The sequence below is a fragment of the Diachasma alloeum genome, unplaced genomic scaffold, assembly GCF_001412515.2.
Source record: "Diachasma alloeum isolate Michigan unplaced genomic scaffold, Dall2.0 Dall_scaffold_00180, whole genome shotgun sequence".
NCBI classification, from domain to species: Eukaryota; Metazoa; Arthropoda; class Insecta; order Hymenoptera; family Braconidae; genus Diachasma; species Diachasma alloeum.
In genome coordinates, this window is record NW_021680346.1 from 60,142 (window position 1) to 77,642 (window position 17,501).

The following is a 17,501-nucleotide window of genomic DNA, read 5'->3' on the forward strand; positions in this document are numbered from 1 at the left end:
TGAAGAAAAAACATCTTTTGAGATATATTTTTAACTGCATTTAACACGAAAGATAAACAGTAATTATTTTGATAACAAAGGGAGAGAAAAGACGACACTTTTGTTTTCATGGAGAGAAAAAACACGGCGCTAGCGATGCATACCAGCCTTTACACCGGAGCTCGTTGAACGTGTGTGCAACAAGGGAAAGTGTATTACAAGTGTATGTGTGTTGCATGCGTGCAAGTATGCAGTGCGCAGTCGCGCAGTAGCACAGTGGCAGTGGCGTCGTGAAGTACCTTTGAAGAGAGCGTCAAGTTATTCCATTGAGGGAAAAATGATAGGTGATTTATTTATTTGCGAAATAAGTCCGTACATTGACTCCAACTTTTATTTGTTTTGAGAATTGAAAGTTTTTAAGTTGCGAAAGAAAATATTCTCCAAGGGGTGGATCACTATTGACTGTGTGCTTCGAGTGGCTCAGCCATTACACAAAGGTGGATTCCTTGGGATTAAAACACGGATCTACGGTACAAAAATGGTGCATCTTTGATTTTTATCAAAGTTTATTGTCGAAAAAACAAACAAGCAACATAGGAAAATGGCGACCGCTGAGGTCGATAATTTCCTGGCGGGGCCTCTTGTTACTTGGGTATGTGACTTACCCCCATAGATCAATCGACAAAAATCCTTAATTAGCTATTTTCTCTCATTTAAAAAATATTGTAATTACAGTTTGTCAGCTGCTTGGAGGACCCCGATATTTTATCCAACTATAATGACTTGGTGGATGGGGTGCTTATTCACAACGTCTTCCTTCAGATTGATCCAGAACCTCTGAATGATGGAGTTATCTCTAGCTGTGGTAACACTTCTATTCGTATAAAAAATCTCGAAATGATAGTGGGGAACATGAAGCAATTTTACGAGGAAGAATTAGGCCACTTGATAATAAAACATCCAGATACAACGAATTTGGGAAAAGAGCCAGAAGTTCACATACAGGATATGGAGTTACTTCTGCTACTCCTCCTAGGTTGTGCTGTACAATGCCCCAACAAGAAAAACTTTATAACAAGGATAAAAACTCTCCCTTTAGACACCCAACTTGCTATAGTAGAGTGCATAAAGCAAGTTACGGATTATCACGACATAGTAATAACTCAAGACTCAATGGAGAATGCAAATATGTCAGGTGTCTTTAAAGAGATTAAAAAACTGATACACGAGAGGGATTTGTATCGTGAGAAATGGCGTGTTGCTGCTATAAATGATTCAACATGCCCAAATGATTCTCCAGAAGGTAACAATGAGGGAATCATTAAATCCCAGCAGTTGAATTCAATAGCAAAGAAATCAGCTCGTGAAGAACATCATCATTATGCTGTTGAATTGGCTGATTGGAAATCCAAAGTTAGAAAACAGCGTCAAGAATTGGAAGAGAAAACAGAAGCCCTTCTCGAATGTAAAGAGGAATTGGAGCACAATAGACAATCTCTGGCTAAACTGAAACAAGAGAATCAAGAACTAATGCATGAGGCAAGGACAGCTAAATCTTACAGAGATGAACTGGATGCAGTGATGGAGAGGGCTGAGCGTGCAGATCGTTTAGAATCGGAGGTGGCTCGTTATCGGGAAAAATTGACAGACATTGAATTTTACAAAACGCGAATCGAAGAACTACGCGAGGATAACCGAGTTCTCATGGAAAATCGTGAAATGTTGGAGGAACAATTGAGTTTATCCCGACGAAGAGCTGACAAGGTTCTTGAATTAGAAGCACAAATAATAGAGTACAAACAAGTGTTGAACGATATGGCACTCGAGCGAGCTGCTGACAAAGAAAAATATCAGGAATTGTACGATGAGAATTTGCAGCTACATAAATTAAAAAAAGCTGCTGACGATGAAGTAGCTCGTGCTGGCTCCGTCAGTGAATCTGATGAGCCAGTGACATCTGATAATCGATTATCTGAGCAATTAACTAACAATGCACAGACAAGAGCACTGAAACTTGAACTTGAGAATCGTCGCTTGATGGCCCTTGTCGATTCACTGAAAGAAAATTCCTTTCACGAATCATCAGGCCGTCTTCTTGAGTTGGAGAAAGAAAAAAAGAAAATGTCATTAAAGATGGACTCATTGACTGATAATAACGACAGATTGAGCCAACAGAATGCTGACCTAGAGCTCGTTTGCAAGCAGGCACTGGAGGAGAATAAAAAACTTGAGAATACATTAAAAAATCAGAGGACATCTTTTGAAAGACAGCAACAAGATTATCAAGCCCAGCATTCTAAGATCATTGAACTCGAAAAGAACTATGAAACGGCGATTAAAGAGAAGCAGAGAGTTCAATCCTTACTTGAAAGTGTACAGAGGCGTGCTGATGAGTTGGATCGTTCCCTGGAAATTTCAAATCAAAAGCTCGAAGACTTGAGACTCATGGAAAATAAACTCAAAGAGGCAGAAACAAAATGCACTGATGTTGAAATTAAAATAGTCACATTGGAGAAGGACAAGGAGACTGCACTGCGTGATGTGCACAAGTGTCGTGAGCTCATTGAGGAGAAAGACGTGGCTCTGGATAAAGCAACAAATGATATCGAAGTAATGAGAAAAAAAATCGACATACTGGAGAGAGAAGTCGACAAGTCAATTTCACAAATTACAAGACTCCAAGAGATCGAACGATCTTCAAAAGAGTTGGATTCGAGGGCAGCTATTGATAAAGAAACAATGGAGACTTTAAAATCAAATTTAATTGCTGAAAAATTGAATACTCAACAGCTTCAAACAGCTTTGGAGAAGCTTGGATTGACTGTTGACTCTTTATTGACCCTGTCATCGGAAAATCTAGTGGAAAGGTTGATTAATGTACCTGAAATGTCACAATACATAAATAAATTGATTTGTGAAAAAATTGAACATGAGCACAAGAGTTTAGAAATAGCACCACAATTTAAAGATACCGAGTCAGAGAAAGATGTACCACTTAATAAACACCTTCAGGAGACGATTGAAACATTGAAGAGAGAATTGGAGAGTTCACAGGTGAAATTTAATACTAGTCAAATAGCTGGTGAAAATCTACTGGAGGAACAGGCTAAATTGCAAGTTTGTGTTACGACTCTTCAATCAAAGATAACGTCATTAAATGCACAGCATACAGCTTTACAGCTGGCCAATTCACAATTGGTCGCTGAGAAAGAGCAACTTTTGAAAGAACGTGATGTGCAACAACGTGCTCATCAGCAATTGTTGCATGATCAGGTGACGCTACAATCATTGCATGAGCAACTCAATAATGAGTATGAAAATCTTCTTCAGGAGCGAGAAACACTCAAAGCTAGTTTGAGGGATACCAAGAATCATTTCAGAACGTTGAGGGAAAATTTTGAATTACTCGAAGAGAAGAATAAACAATTTGTGGCCGAGCAGGAAGCTTCCCTTTGTAATACTAAGAGTTTGAATAATCTCCGAGGTGAGCATTCAAAGTTGAAGGATGACTTTAGAAATTTATATACTGCCACTGAGAAGCTGAAAGCTGAATACAGAAATCTCCAGGAGGACTACAGGAAGAATAAAGTTGAGGCAAATCGATTAAGCCTCAAACTCACTGAATTACAAGGAGAAATGAGTATAAAAGAAGAGAGATGCTCTAATTTGGAGCTACAGACGAGTAAATTGAATCAACGTTGTGAAATGCTTCTACAAATGAATTCTGGACTTGATAATAATAGAAGATCTCTTATGGATCATGTCAGTGTTCTCTTGAATCAGTATCACGATCTACTGAGTCACTCTTTGGAGGACAAGGAGCATTATCACATGGAGGAGAAATTATATCGTGATCAGGTGAATCATTTGTCGAGGCAGAAGGAGAAATTGGAGGAGAAAATTATGGAGTACTACAGAAATAAACAGAGTTGTTCAACAAAAAAGTAAGTATAAAACTCGAGTCTATTTATTACCTCTATGGAATAATTATAAAATTACATTGTATCATTACAGAAAACGATTTGGAGCAAGCCTAGTAAAACGAGTCCGAAAAGCAGGCTCTGATTTATTGAATAAGAATCGTCAATCATGGCCAGATGAGTCAAAACAATCAGATGGTAAACTCTACGAGTCTGAGTCGGGTGGCAATGATTCAGATGCCAGTGGAGAGGGTCGTAGAACAGCAACAGAGACACCAGTCCTTGATAATGATTCTTATTCACTGGGCACACCTGGAACCAGAAGAACTGTCTACTACACCGATGATTCGCCATCACCTGCCACTTCCTTGCCGGTATTATAACATTTTTTTTATTTATTAATTTTTTTCATTTTACTAAAGGAACATTCAAAATCGACATTGGTTTTGCTAATTTTTCATTTTTTCAGCCTGAACAAAAATGCGATGGCTCTCCACAGAGTCCAATAATTGACGATGATCCTCAATCGAATCGACCAACTCAGGATCAAACACCCCGTTCTGTTCTTATTTATAATAAAGTATCGGCAGTTATAAATGAGACACAAAGTTTAACAACTCCAGTCAATGAACAACTACCCAATGAAGAAATTGGTGAGCCTCTTCCAGCTAAAGACCCGAAGGTCGGTAATTCAGTTTGGTATGAATACGGATGTGTTTGAAATTCTACAGACTGAAAGTTTAATAAATAGGATCGAGTGATAATGCATAGATACATAATAATTTATATTATGGTTCAATGGAATAAGATACGACTTCTGTTGAATTTTTTAGCTCTTCTTTTGGTTAAGAAAAATTGAATGTTTTTAAAATTACATGCATCTCTTATTCCATTATTCCATTGAGCATTTTACTGTTTCTTTTGATAAATAATACAAAGCAATGCTTCCTTTATGATAAAATGACTATATCTACGATGTATTAAAGCCATTTAATTATACATACATAGATATAAAGATGGCTTATGTATGGAGGGAATTACCCAAAATAGGCGACGAATAAGAATTCTGTTTCAATTACACTACATTTTGTTAGTTCTATTTAATTAGATTCTCTTAACCAATTATAATCATTAATTAACATTGTTTTTTTTCTTTGTTTTTCATTGTCGTATTCATGAAAAATAAATTTTCAAGAGAAAATCCATTCTCTCCAACTGAATATGCATTTATAACTACTTATATGCATTTTATTATAGCCGTATTGTGATATAAATTGTGAAAAAGAAAACGTTGTATCTATCGTCGACTTATTTTCAAGAAGAAAACAAATCGTGTAGAAAATATTAAGAATAGCTTGCCGGCTGGTACTTTGGACGATTATTCCGTCACCGGTAAAATAATTATTCTTGTACAGAATCAGCGAGATTATTTATGAATTCAGTTTCTACCGAATAGGCTAATCAACATGTACAAAATAATTCCGGCCCATTTATTATACTATATTTATATGCTCGTTTTCAATTTCATCAACTTAATTAACAATGCATTTTGCAACAGAGGATAGAAAGAAAAACGTAACAAAGTATTATTTGTACTAAAGAACTCGCATCTCATAGAATTTAAGTCAATTTTTATATTTTTTAGTATTTTGTGCGTATTAAAGTTTTAAGAGCAAGAAAATTCAATTATGTTCAATTTGTTTTTTTTCCCCCTTTAATTATTTGTTCCCCTGTTTTAAACTGCGTTCCCCGAGGGAATGCATGCACGGCATTCTGTTGGGGGCTAAAAGGACTCGGCTACTTTTTTATCATCCTTCTCACGAACTCTCAAAAGGATCTTGCCACAAAAAAAAATTATCCACCTTCTGTTTCGCCTCTTTTCCTTCCTCTCCCTTTCGTAAATTCTCAGACCTCTAAAAATTTGCATACCTTCCCCTCCATTCTCTCGACTCATTTGATTAGATTTTAAAAAAATTCTGCTAATAGGCTTCATCGGTTGATGCGTGTGAACGCATCAAACTTGAACATGAGTTAGTCCGTTTCTCTGATGTTTATTCCACTTTTTCATGGTATCCTCGATTGTTGCTATTTTCAATATTTCAGCATATTTTTTATTCGCTGCATCTCATCAGCCTAATTAAATTAATCCTAAGAATTGGATTGATTCTTACAGAACAAGACGAATAATCAATCAACTATTTCTCCTTCCATTGTGAATAAAATTGCATCAATAATTTGCACACTACAATTTTTTTTCAAAATCTATTGGTCTAAAAAACACAAGGGTTTGATAACAATCCTTGCGTCGTTAATAAAAAAAAATCCCTCTCCTCTTCTCAATAGCGGGGAATAAAAAAAGAGGGAAATGCTTTGAAGATTTGAAACAAAACTCTCTACTGAAAAAAACCCGAAAGACCATGGCGACAGTCGCGGCAGATATGAAATTTAAAAAAGTAAGGCTTCATCGATGCGGCAAAAGGCTGTCGGAAAAAAAATAAAAAAGCCTTGGGGAAAAAAAAATAAAAAGTGTAGATACGTTTGCGCCGTCATTTTTGCAGTTCACCCCTTGAAACTGGAACGCTGCGAGGGAGGTCGGGAGGGAGGGGGGGGGCAAAAGAGAGAGAGAAAGAGAGGCAGATTGCCGGGGTCGTACGATTGGAAGCGAGGGGTGGTCTCCCGTGCACCAAAGGAGGGAGGATACTTTTTTTTTATAAATTCCCCCCCCCCTGACCATTTCTCTCTCTTTCTCACTCCCTCTCTCTCTTTCCTTCTCAAGCCCCGGGTTCTCCTTTTCAGCAGTAGGGTTTTGGCCTTTGGGGTGGGGGGAGAGGAACGTAGGGATACTTCTTTTTACAGAGTAGAAGCATCAGGGTGGAGCGTTAGGTTTTGCAAGAGTGAGAAGGAGAGTTGGCGTCTCGTGCCAGAGACGGTGGTGGCCAACGTGGAGGGGAACAACAGGGAAGTGGAGAAGTGGTGGGACCAAGAGAGGGGCAAAACTGGCGGGCACTGAACAAACTCCTCTCTGTGTGTCCGGAAAGTCCAAAACCGGCACACTGTCATGACAAACAATGTGTTGTACACTCTCGTACGGTTCTTGTCTTGCTGACACGCGTGTTCAGTGATACCGCAGGCACTCATTAATCCAAAACAACATAAACATTATCATTAATCAATTCGTTTATTTATTGAAATTACAAAAATTTCAATATACATTTTGTTTTTGCACGTTTGATTGTTTTCGTTTTTGTTTTTTTTTTCTTTTTTCATTTCTGCATTGTCAGTAGTTTTGTGTGAAGACATTCCATTTCTCTCAGGTTGTTTTCCTTCTGCACGTTGAGCATAGAAATTTCGTGTTAATTTGTTTGAATTACGAATGATTGTGGATGAATGGGTTGTTTTGGAGCACGCGATTAAAAGGATTAAGTCTAGTGAATTATGGAGACTCGAATTGGTGTGTGTGGTGGCGGTATTAGCGGTGCCATTGAGCCGGTGAGATGCGTTGGCACTCCTTCACCGGTACCATCTACGACATTAGTATCAACATCATCATCATCATCAGCAGCAGCAGCAGCATCAACGACAACAACAGCAACAACAACAGCAATAACAGCGGGAATTAACAATAATGCGATAAGCTCTGTTGGTATCAGTCAGAGTCCAATGGTTGTGCTACCGAGTCCGCCGGCTGCATCACATCAGAGTAATGTGCCAAGGATACTCAGCAGAAATGTCAATGGAACACGTGAGTTTGTTTATTTCACTGGTATTTCTTATAGTTGGATGAAAAGGTTTTTGTTAAATGTTTTTTTGGACTATTTTAGTTAAAATGATATATTTATTCAGCTCTCGACTGTTTGTTAATGAGGCTCGTTTGTACCTGATTTACTCACAGGTAATTTACTTGTCAAGACCAAGGAATCTGAGAAATATTTGTTTTCTTATTGTGAATTCTCCTCTCCTCCCCTTCACCGGGCCTCGTTGCAATTTCCCTCGACACACTGTCATGTTTATTGTTTGACGTGACAAGACAACACACTGGTGCTGGTACGGATGGTTTATAGTCAGTCCAAGATGAGACGAACGATGCGAAAAACTGGTTCTATAAATTTTCGGTTGAAGAAATGAAGAAACCACTGGATCCCTCGTTTTCTTCACAAGTGATAAGAGGAGACAGAACTGTTTTATATTTAAGTATTGAATCAAAAAGATGTATTTTATGTCTCCTTCGATCCATTTGAGATTAACGTTTGTGTTATGGTGAAGTTGTAGAATGAGATGACTCACCCTCTCTTATATTTCTTTTGGTGGCACTCTCCTGGCCAAGCACCAGCGCCGGACTTTGAGACAAAAAACCGTAACGACTGTGCAAAAACTCCAACGCGGAGTACGTTTTTCGTAGGCCACACGGAGGCCGCCGGCGTTGGCTATATTGCGAGATCACTTTTTGCCGTTTTCTTGCCACGAGACAAACACATCTACGCGTTTATTCTGTATATATACATGGACGGACTTTTGCGACGCCAGTATCGCTACCGCAAAAAACACGGTAAAGAGAAAAAAATTGGCGCGATAAAAAATTGATGGTCTTGTGGTTTTGCTATGTTTTTATATTTTTCTCAACTTTTTCATCTTCTCTCATGCGAAGAAACTCCTGCCATGTTTGAATGACTCATTTTTTACATCCAAATCTGATCTGATGCAACGGATTTTTGAGCTTTTTATTTTTATTAATTTCTCTTTCTTGTGCCGTTTGATTGTTGGATTCGATTGTTCCCGTATGCGCTTTGCATACATCTGGTTATATCTTGATTTTTTTTTCCTGTGAGATGTACCCACGCGTATACGTTAATGCAGCTGTGCAATGCGTCCCAGACGAATTATTTCGTCCTTATGATATTCTTCCTTTGGTTCCTTCATTCACTCTTTTTTTTTTCTTCTTGACAAGTATTATGTGCACTGTGGATATAGAGGATGCTGTTTACTTGGAATGGCTGGTTCTTGTGCTGTAATCTCAATAAATGATCGGGGTTTCAACGGCTGATGCACATGGATAATCTTCAATGAAGAGATTCATTAATAATTCTCAAAAAAAAAAATGTCTCGTGTGATTTTCAGCAACAATTCAGAATTGATTTTTCTACTGACGGCGTTGTGACAATCAATTCCTCCTCTTTCATTTCTCAATTATGTGCTTTGTAATCAGTCCAAACGAAATAATACCCACTCTTCTGTAAAAATGATCAGTTTTCCTCGTTCCACTTTGCTTGTGATCATAAACTGAAACTTTATGTTTGCATTTTTGCTCCTTCGAGTTACTCACAATAAAAAAAACAGGCAGGAGGGCTGGGGCAATGTTTTTTCACTCCCAAGATTTACGAGATGAATTTCAACTCGGGCAAATAAATTCCGAAACTTTTTTTCACTGTTTCAACGTGAGATGATAAAATTATAGAATACCAGAGTATGTGCACTGATAGAAAGGATTAGTTACTATTAACGAATGGATTTGGTTGGAGGCTAGGGTCTATTCGCTCTCACCAATTGTTCATTCGTTAATAGTTAACAAATGCATATTTGCAGAGCCTTGTTTGACTCGACTTTCACCTTTCACGTGAACCATTCGTTAATAGTTCACGAATCTCATTTGGAATAAATGAATCAGTCTATCAGTGTGGATCACTGGTGCAAGTGTCGCATTTATGATGAAATCAATCTCAGGGGGGGGGGACAAATTTCCCACAAGAGCTCTTTTGCATACATTAAAATGTTTTTTTTTCTGGGTTGTTTCGGATTTTTTTCATGACTATGACATTGAAGACCCCCTTCCATTTTTTTTTTCATGTGACATCTATTTTTACATTATATTTCAAATATTAAATGCGAAGAAGTGATGAGATTGTTGACATTTATTTCTTTTTCCTAAAAAAGTGGGGAAAAAAAACGAAATGAAAAGTAATGAAGATATTTTTTCAGTTGATTAATTTTCATGAGTACCACACCACAAAGACCTTGACCACAGAAAAAGTGTGAATCCTATTGGACATTCTCATTTGTCAATTGTAATTGAATCATTTAGCCAAAAACAAAAGGCACAATTTTCCCAACAGGGACTCGTCACATCGTCTCGTCAGATAGTCAGCACAGAAAGGGTATCTGCTACATAAAAAGCTCTAAAGCCAGAAAAACAGGCATGAGAAAAGAAGCTGGTCTCTATAGGTGCGGGTATTGAGTCGCTTTTGTCTTGTTTTTTCTACATATATTTTTTTTCATTCCACAACTTCTCTCGATTTTTTCCTCATTCCTTTTTTTATGGGGGAGAAGAGACGATATACATACGCACCCGGTGTGTGAAGGGGTGAGAAAGGGTCGCCGAGAGGGAAAGTGGGTCCCGGGGGGCGCCGTGTGTCTAAACTCATGCACGCACAGGGAAGAAGGGGGGGAATACTTACCGCAGCGGTGGGGATAGTTTTTGGACAGGTAGGTGCCTCACGCGGGCACCTTGTTGCATCCTCCTTGCGGATTATCACTAGAACAAAAAACCATCTCATCGTTAAGAAAAAAACAACCCTCTGTACAATCATCATTTTTTTCTAATTATCTGACGTGGGAAAAGTTGCAGAGAGTGTTGCCAGGTGCATTTTTGCGTGAGACAATTTTAATACTTCAATCGACACCTTGCAAAAAATTGACAAATTTACATAAAGGAATAATCATATTCAAATTAAATATATTATTCTAAAAAAATGGAGAATATTGTCTCTTATTTCTCACATTATTTCGTTGATTAAAATTGAAGGTAATTGATTTGTCTGCACTGATAGAACGGTTTAGTCGAACCAAACGAGACTTTTTCACTATTACCACGACTCGTTAACTATTAACGAATCACGGTAACAGTTAAGAAGCCTCGTTTGGTGCAACTGAATCGTTCCACCTTTTCTGTCAGTGTGCTGTAGAATTGGGATATTGCAGAAATTGATCTGCGACTTAATTGCACATCAATTGAATTTCATAACGAATGGCCGGACACTCGCTATATATATGCACTTGGTAAAATATCTTTTTTTTTTGTCAAGTATTGCATCATGCACGGAGAGAAATATTCAAGAAAAATTACGGAACATTTCACGTAATTCGCAAGCGAGAATCGTTTTCAGTGAATTTCTATAGGAATATAAGAGAATAAATCCGAAACGTTCAGTAAATTTTCGGGTCTGTCACCGAAGAAATACGAAAAAGTCACGTAATTTTTCTGGAAGTTGTAAAATCTAACAGAAACTTCAAGACTTATTATGCCTCAGAACATGAAAATTCTTGGATGTTTAAGAATTTTTACGAAAAGTTCCGGAAAAATTACGGAACATGTTGTTAAAATCTCCCCCTCACGGTGACTCATGGCTAGCCGTGAGGCGTCGGACGGACGAGTAATTTTTACGGAACAGATCGTAGAATTTACGTGACGCTTGACACTTTTTATTGAATTTTACTTCGCTCCCAGATTACGTTTCGAAACGTAATTTTTACGTCTCTTTTCTGGTAATTTTTATTGAATATTTCTCTCCGTGTGAGTTTTACGTTCATTTTATGGATGGATAGAGGGACAAAACAAAACAAAATTCAACCCAATTTTTACGGAAACCGAAGGCCCCTATTACTAAACGAACTTATTCCGACCTAAATTGTTATTTTAAAAAGGAACAATACCTTTTTCAATTAAATATTCATGTTTCACATGAGGAATCGTACAAAAATGATCATGAAAAAGTAAAATAATTCTCGGAATTTTATTCCCCTACAGTTCCTGTGGTATCTTTTACGGGATTAATGTGGCTTAAATTGTTTCATTTAAAAAGAACAAACAGTATGAAAAATGAATTATAAAATTAGCAGCGAGCAAAGATTCAGGCTACGAGAGATGAAAGATTGAATTTGAAAAGTAAATGAAAATGTATCGATCTTTGTAAATCGCTTTAACAAATTTATACGATCGTTTAGTCGGACAATCGTGGATACGTGCTGCGAATAATGCACCCGTCGCGCCAGTTTCACGTGTATATAAACCAGAGAAAGGCGACGCGGACTTCTGTGATGCCAACACAGTCGAGACATCACTATATTTATTATCTGTATGATATCTTTAGATCCTGGAGCGCAGCTTTCATTTTTCCTTTTTTCGTTAAATTTATTTGCTTAATCGTCTCAAACAACAACTAACGTTTACAATGTAATACAATTTAATCATCATGGCACCCCTTTTCGAGAAACCGTTAAAATCCGTTAATAAAGTCGTTACAGTCGTCTAATTGAAAATGAAAAAAAAATTCTCAGGGCATCAGCCATTTTTTCGCATTGGGCTGTGACCCAAAGAGCTGAGGGGTGAGTCCCAGGGGTTGAAATTTCGGTGGGGAGCGAGAGCCTGGAAAATGGGCTGTACCCTAGAGAGATTCAACTCCACCCTGTATCCCCAACCGTTGCCTACCTTATTGATATTATTATTATTTGATTTTTTTTGAATTCTCCAATAAAAAGTTATACGTGAAAAGCATTAAAACCCGGCGCGCTAAAAGACCGGTAGTCCAGACGCGCAGGGGTAAGTTAAACAGTGGGGATAGAGAGGAGGTTAGTAGCCGCGAGACTGAGTCCATCTGCCCGGTGTGTTTTGTCCGGAGAGGAGAGATGGTAGAGGTAGACCCCAAGAGCAAAAACTCACCTAACCCTTCCTTGATTACAATGCCAGCAAAAAGCGAAATACTAACCGCCGCCGCCGACGCTCTGGGGCTGAGAGATGTGACGAGAAGAGAACGATAGGTATAGAAAGAGAGGAACGAGGAGCGCCCGCGCATAACGCCCCGGATCCTAAGAAACTAGACTCGTTTTTGTTGTAGACGAGCTCACCACCGCTCTCCGTAAAGTATCGGACAAAGAACATACACCCTCCTTTTCCTCCTCCTACTACTACTTTTTATTTGGACCATTCCCTCCGTTCCTCCCTTCAAACCCGTTGAGGCTTCTGCTAAAAAGAATTCCCTGGGTCATTTGGCCAAAAAAAACTCACCTTTTTTTTCCGCAAAATTGAGTCATAAAAAACGCGCTCTGGTACTTTCATGGAACCAAAATATTTATTTGTCATCATTGACTCCTCAAAAGAACAAGTCGATTGTCAGTTGGCCTGAATTACTTGTCAGGCTTTATTTCAATCATTCTTATATAAATATTAATACCGGAAATAATTAAATGAGTGCCATGTGGACCTTTTGTTCTCCACCTTCAATTCATCCCCTTTTGCCTTTGATTGGTCTAATTACCCAACAATTGCTCGTTAAGAGGCACGGATTTACAAAGTCACATGGTACCTTGAACCTTAAGAGAAAAGAAAAAAAAAAAAGCGTAAAAGTAGGTAACATGGCTATTCAAAGAATTGAAAAAGTATAAAGTTTCAAAAGTATAAAGTATCAAGCGGACATTTATACGTTCCCATGATTGAACTGGCACCCAGAAGGATCTGGTTTACCTCCTGTCCTCCACTTCTTCTCATCATATTTCTTCGCTGCGTGCCTAAGAGGCCTCTCTCTCCTCCACTGTCCATATGATAAAAAGTGTTTTTGCCTTTGTATTCTCGGGGTTAGAAAAAAAGTAGTTATGTAAATGACAGACCAGTAAGCATGGCTCTCGATCACCAGGTATGGCAAATCTACAAGAATGGAACAACAAAAAAAATTAGATAAAAAAAAAGAGGAAAAAAATCCAAAATGTCTCGGTCGAAATTTCTTATGGTGATTCGATCTAGTGGTGAAAATCTTCAAATGGTCAATTATGAAAATACTGATTAGAGATGATGACCAAAAATGCCAATTAGTGAATTTCATAGATGATTGGTTGTCATTTTGATTGAATTAAACAATACATTCCAATAAATTATGTTGAATGTCCAAAAAGATGTCGTGATGGGAAATTACCCTCAACTTGCTTGAACGACTGCCAAAAAAAGGAATTAAATGGGAAAAAAAAGGTTGATATGACAAAAAGGTACAAGAGACAAAGGCAGATATGAAACGAAGACGCAGGCAAGCGTGAGACCGGACTGACTAGAGGTCTCGTAATAAGACCGTCGGCCAGTTTTTTTTCCACTCTTTCCCCCGTGGCCCCCATCCCCTTTCAGCAATGGCTGTTTGTGCCGGTATTAATTTATACGCGCTACGTGTGTGCACGCGGTATCCTCTGGACGAGGCCGGCATCAGTCGCCGCGTTTTTCTTTTAACGTTTCTCGAAATTTGCAAGAAACTAGTCGGACACCCCGAAGACGACGGATACTCCTTCAACTCTTTTCTTGTCGATTCGTGTCTTCACCCGTCGGTTATCCGCCGTCCGTTGCACTCTTGTTGAGAGAAAGAGAAGACGTTGTCTCGAGACTGCTAAAGAAGGTACTTTTTCCACTGATTCAATGGGAGAATAATCCAACTCAAACTCAAATTTTTATTTACCAAGCACTTTCTCATCGGAGCTATGGAATATATGAAATATTATTAGCATGATTTTTAAAAAAGTTGAAAGAAAATGAACAAAAATTAATACCATTCAATACTTATTCAAACCTCAGTTGTACAGACCTCAGTACCGCAAAATGAAGCAGAGTTACAATTGTATAGAGTCATGCAGAGAGCATCATTGTTGGGCTATTATGACACACTTCTTGAAATGGGTAATTAACTCGAGAAATGCCTTTTTATCAATATAATGAGCATTCGATTGGAATGACAATTTATAAGAAACAATGACAATTTATAAGGTGGAGATGATGTGCAGCAACTGTGCGATGCTGGTGAGGAGGAATTCCTTGAAATAATGGCACTGGTAGGAATGGCGAGTAAACCACTGCACGTGAGAAGACTACAAAAGGCTCTCCAAGAGTGGATTACTAATCCTTGTGAGAAATATTAAATAATTATTTCGCTCAATTTCCCAGCCATTCGAGAGATGTGATTTTTCTCTTGTCTGATGATGATGATGATGATGATGGTTTTAGCCCTTTTCCAAACACCAGTGGTGCCAGGAACTGCATCGGCCAAGAATTCAACGCCTTCGGTAACAACATTCACATGTGCTAGCCCGAGAGCCCAGAATTCCAGTGTCTTTAGTGGATCAGTAGCCTCAACTAGTCCCACCACTCCAATTTCATTGAGCCACGTGCCTATCACACCTCTACCGTGTCGCAGTATCAGTCCTTTGACACCAGTTGCAAACGTTGTTACACCTACTCCTACCTCAACATTTCGACAGAGTCCGAGTCCCAATACTAATACCCCATATTCTGGAGTACACAGTCCAGACGTACTTCAGGTAATTTACATATCATATAGATATTTTCTATGATTCTATTTTCTACTTGTAATTAAGAAATTTTCATTCATTATTCAATTAGGTAGGCACATGTGAATCATCTTGCGGCAGTGGTACAACACCAAGTCCAGGAGGCGGTGGTGGTAGTTTAAATGCACCACCCAGTCCGACTCAGACAACCCCTATACTACTCCCCTCCCAAGTACAACGACTCGCTGATGCAGCTGAGCGTCTTGCTAGTAATTTGCGTCCCCTCGATCCAAAACCACACAATATTAAGAAGAAGATTTGCAAGAACCTCGAGGTGAGTTGTTGTTTTATTGCTGGTTTTATATGAAAAATACATTTTTAATAAATACATTTTTAGTTTTTCTTCTCAACTTGTCTCTTTGTCATCAGATGGTAATGACTATGCCCGACACTGACCCCAAGAGGATGGAGGAAATACGAAAATACGCGGCGATTTATGGTCGTTTTGACTGCAAACGAAAGCCTGAAAAACCATTGACATTACATGAGGTATCGGTCAATGAAGCAGCCGCTCAAATTTGTCGATTTGTGCCGGCATTGTTGACGAGAAGAGATGAACTTTTTCCTCTTGCAAGACGAGTTGTTAGAGACTCGGGCTATCACTACTCGAAAAATCAATTGTAATATTTATCATCCTCGTTAAAACGTTATTTTTATTAATATCATAATATTTATATTTTTAGTGGGCAAACATTATTTTTTCAGCATGACGTCCATGACAAGACATCGTGAGAATGGTGACGAGCCTGAGGTCACTGGTGAAAGGGTTAAGAGACGTCACCTGGATCATGATCCGGAGGGGGAAGACACGTCTCAGGTTAGCGTTAGCGTTCCCCCACCAACAATAAATGAAAACAAAACAACGCACCTGTAATGACGGTCTAACACCATACCAATAGCACTGACGCGCACAATAATGCCCCAACTAACAACTTGACGTTTTTATTAAAATTCGGAAAAAAGGTCAAGTATAACAATCTGACAAATTGCTCGCATGGTTTTGCTGTTTTGGGTTTGTACACGCTCGCGAAATTGTGCATGTGAGATTCTCCCTCGGATTTTACGATTTTCATAAACTCGTAAACTTTGAGGGAAGAATTGATTTTGTCTCTTTCTTCTTCGACTGTTTTGCTTCTATCTGCCTTTTACTATCTGTAGCAGTCGGCGTGTTTCAGGCCGAGTTGGACCTTCGGTGTACCGGCATGGATGTCAACATTTCCAGCCTCAGGAGCCATGGGTCATCGAGGTCTGTATTATTATTATTATTATTATTTTTATTTCAACTCATTAGAGGGAGCTGAATAAAGCACGTGTTTATAGCAACACTTTATTATTTTAGTCCAGTCTGGCGGAAGAAGAATAACAACGGTGTATTCGGAACGAGTATTGAAGAGATCAGTGACACCGATAGTCAATTTTCATTTTCTAACGAAGAATCATCTTCACTTCATGTGAGTTTATTAACAATTATATTTCATTACTCCATATTACTCATAATTACATTGCTATGAAATGGCCTTTTTTTCCCCAGGATCCAAACGACCTAGATGCGGACAATACTGATAAAGAGAGTGATTTCAATTTGAAGGTACAATAAGCAAACCAATTGACCAATGTAGTTCAATTATAATGTAGCCAAGACAGTGGTCCACATTCTTACATTATTTGTCATTCTTGAAGCAAATTATCCCAATGTTTTCTTGAATATTGCTAATTTCCAATTTTTTTTCTTTTCATCAGGTTATTGCCTCTCGGGGAGACAACATAATTGCTGTAGCCAATCCAGCACTGATGGAGTGCAATCATCCCATTAAGAAGGAGCCTGAAGATGAAAAGTCAACGCTGTGATAATAATATGTTAGTTTGATATTGTTAAATCTTCAAGAATAATTCAACATCGTTTCTGTTAATAATTTAAAAGAGAAAGCATAAGTGAAAAATATACACACACACATCATCAACTAATTTGTTATTTGTACTGTCGAAAAAAAAAAATGATGATTTACATCGCCATGATTATAGCAGTTTTCAGTGTGATTATACTTGTAGCTTTAGTTGCACTTGCATTACACATTCTGTATAGATATAACTGACTCAAAACGAAGTAAAACGAATGAGGCGAAAACTAGTGTGTTCTTTACTCTATTGATGCATCCAAAATCCGTCTGATGAATCGAGTCCAAGATAATATGTAAATATCTTTTTGTTAAAATATTAAAGAGTATTCCTATATAT

General features: G+C 38.2%; 2 protein-coding genes across 4 annotated transcripts; both read left to right on the plus strand.

Moving 5' to 3' along the window:
• Positions 1–270: 270 nt before the first annotated feature.
• On the plus strand, positions 271–5,580 carry LOC107043912 (protein Daple). Its single transcript, XM_015265608.1, has 4 exons — positions 271–631; positions 715–3,923; positions 3,994–4,273; positions 4,369–5,580. The coding sequence occupies exons 1-4, from the start codon at positions 581–583 to the stop codon at positions 4,618–4,620; spliced, it is 3,792 nt and encodes a 1,263-aa protein (XP_015121094.1). The 5' UTR covers positions 271–580; the 3' UTR covers positions 4,621–5,580.
• A 1,227-nt stretch (positions 5,581–6,807) lies between these two features.
• LOC107044007 (NGFI-A-binding protein homolog) lies at positions 6,808–17,444 on the plus strand. Of its 3 annotated transcripts, none has more exons than XM_029126531.1 (11): positions 6,808–7,641; positions 14,497–14,598; positions 14,686–14,823; positions 14,923–15,236; positions 15,319–15,540; positions 15,636–15,886; positions 15,972–16,083; positions 16,442–16,512; positions 16,606–16,717; positions 16,798–16,854; positions 17,007–17,444. In XM_029126531.1, exons 1-11 carry the CDS (start codon positions 7,335–7,337, stop codon positions 17,112–17,114), a joined length of 1,794 nt encoding a protein of 597 aa, XP_028982364.1. In that variant the 5' UTR covers positions 6,808–7,334; the 3' UTR covers positions 17,115–17,444. The 3 variants fall into 3 exon arrangements, with proteins under 3 accessions (XP_028982364.1, XP_015121227.1, XP_015121230.1); XM_015265741.1 differs by having other exon boundaries at positions 16,425–16,512; positions 17,007–17,097; XM_015265744.1 differs by lacking the exons at positions 16,606–16,717; positions 16,798–16,854; positions 17,007–17,444 and having other exon boundaries at positions 16,166–16,461.
• The last annotated feature ends 57 nt before the right edge of the window (positions 17,445–17,501 follow it).

Coding starts and splice junctions, on each gene's coding strand:
- LOC107043912 (XM_015265608.1), top strand. CDS start 581: ATGGCGACCGCTGAGGTCGATAATTTCCTGGCGGGGCCTCTTGTTACT. Junction 3,924..3,993: donor CAGAGTTGTTCAACAAAAAA/GTAAGTATAAAA, acceptor GTATCATTACAG/AAAACGATTTGGAGCAAGCC. Junction 4,274..4,368: donor CACCTGCCACTTCCTTGCCG/GTATTATAACAT, acceptor TCATTTTTTCAG/CCTGAACAAAAATGCGATGG.
- LOC107044007 (XM_029126531.1), top strand. CDS start 7,335: ATGGAGACTCGAATTGGTGTGTGTGGTGGCGGTATTAGCGGTGCCATT. Junction 15,237..15,318: donor ACAGTCCAGACGTACTTCAG/GTAATTTACATA, acceptor TTATTCAATTAG/GTAGGCACATGTGAATCATC. Junction 16,855..17,006: donor AGAGTGATTTCAATTTGAAG/GTACAATAAGCA, acceptor TCTTTTCATCAG/GTTATTGCCTCTCGGGGAGA.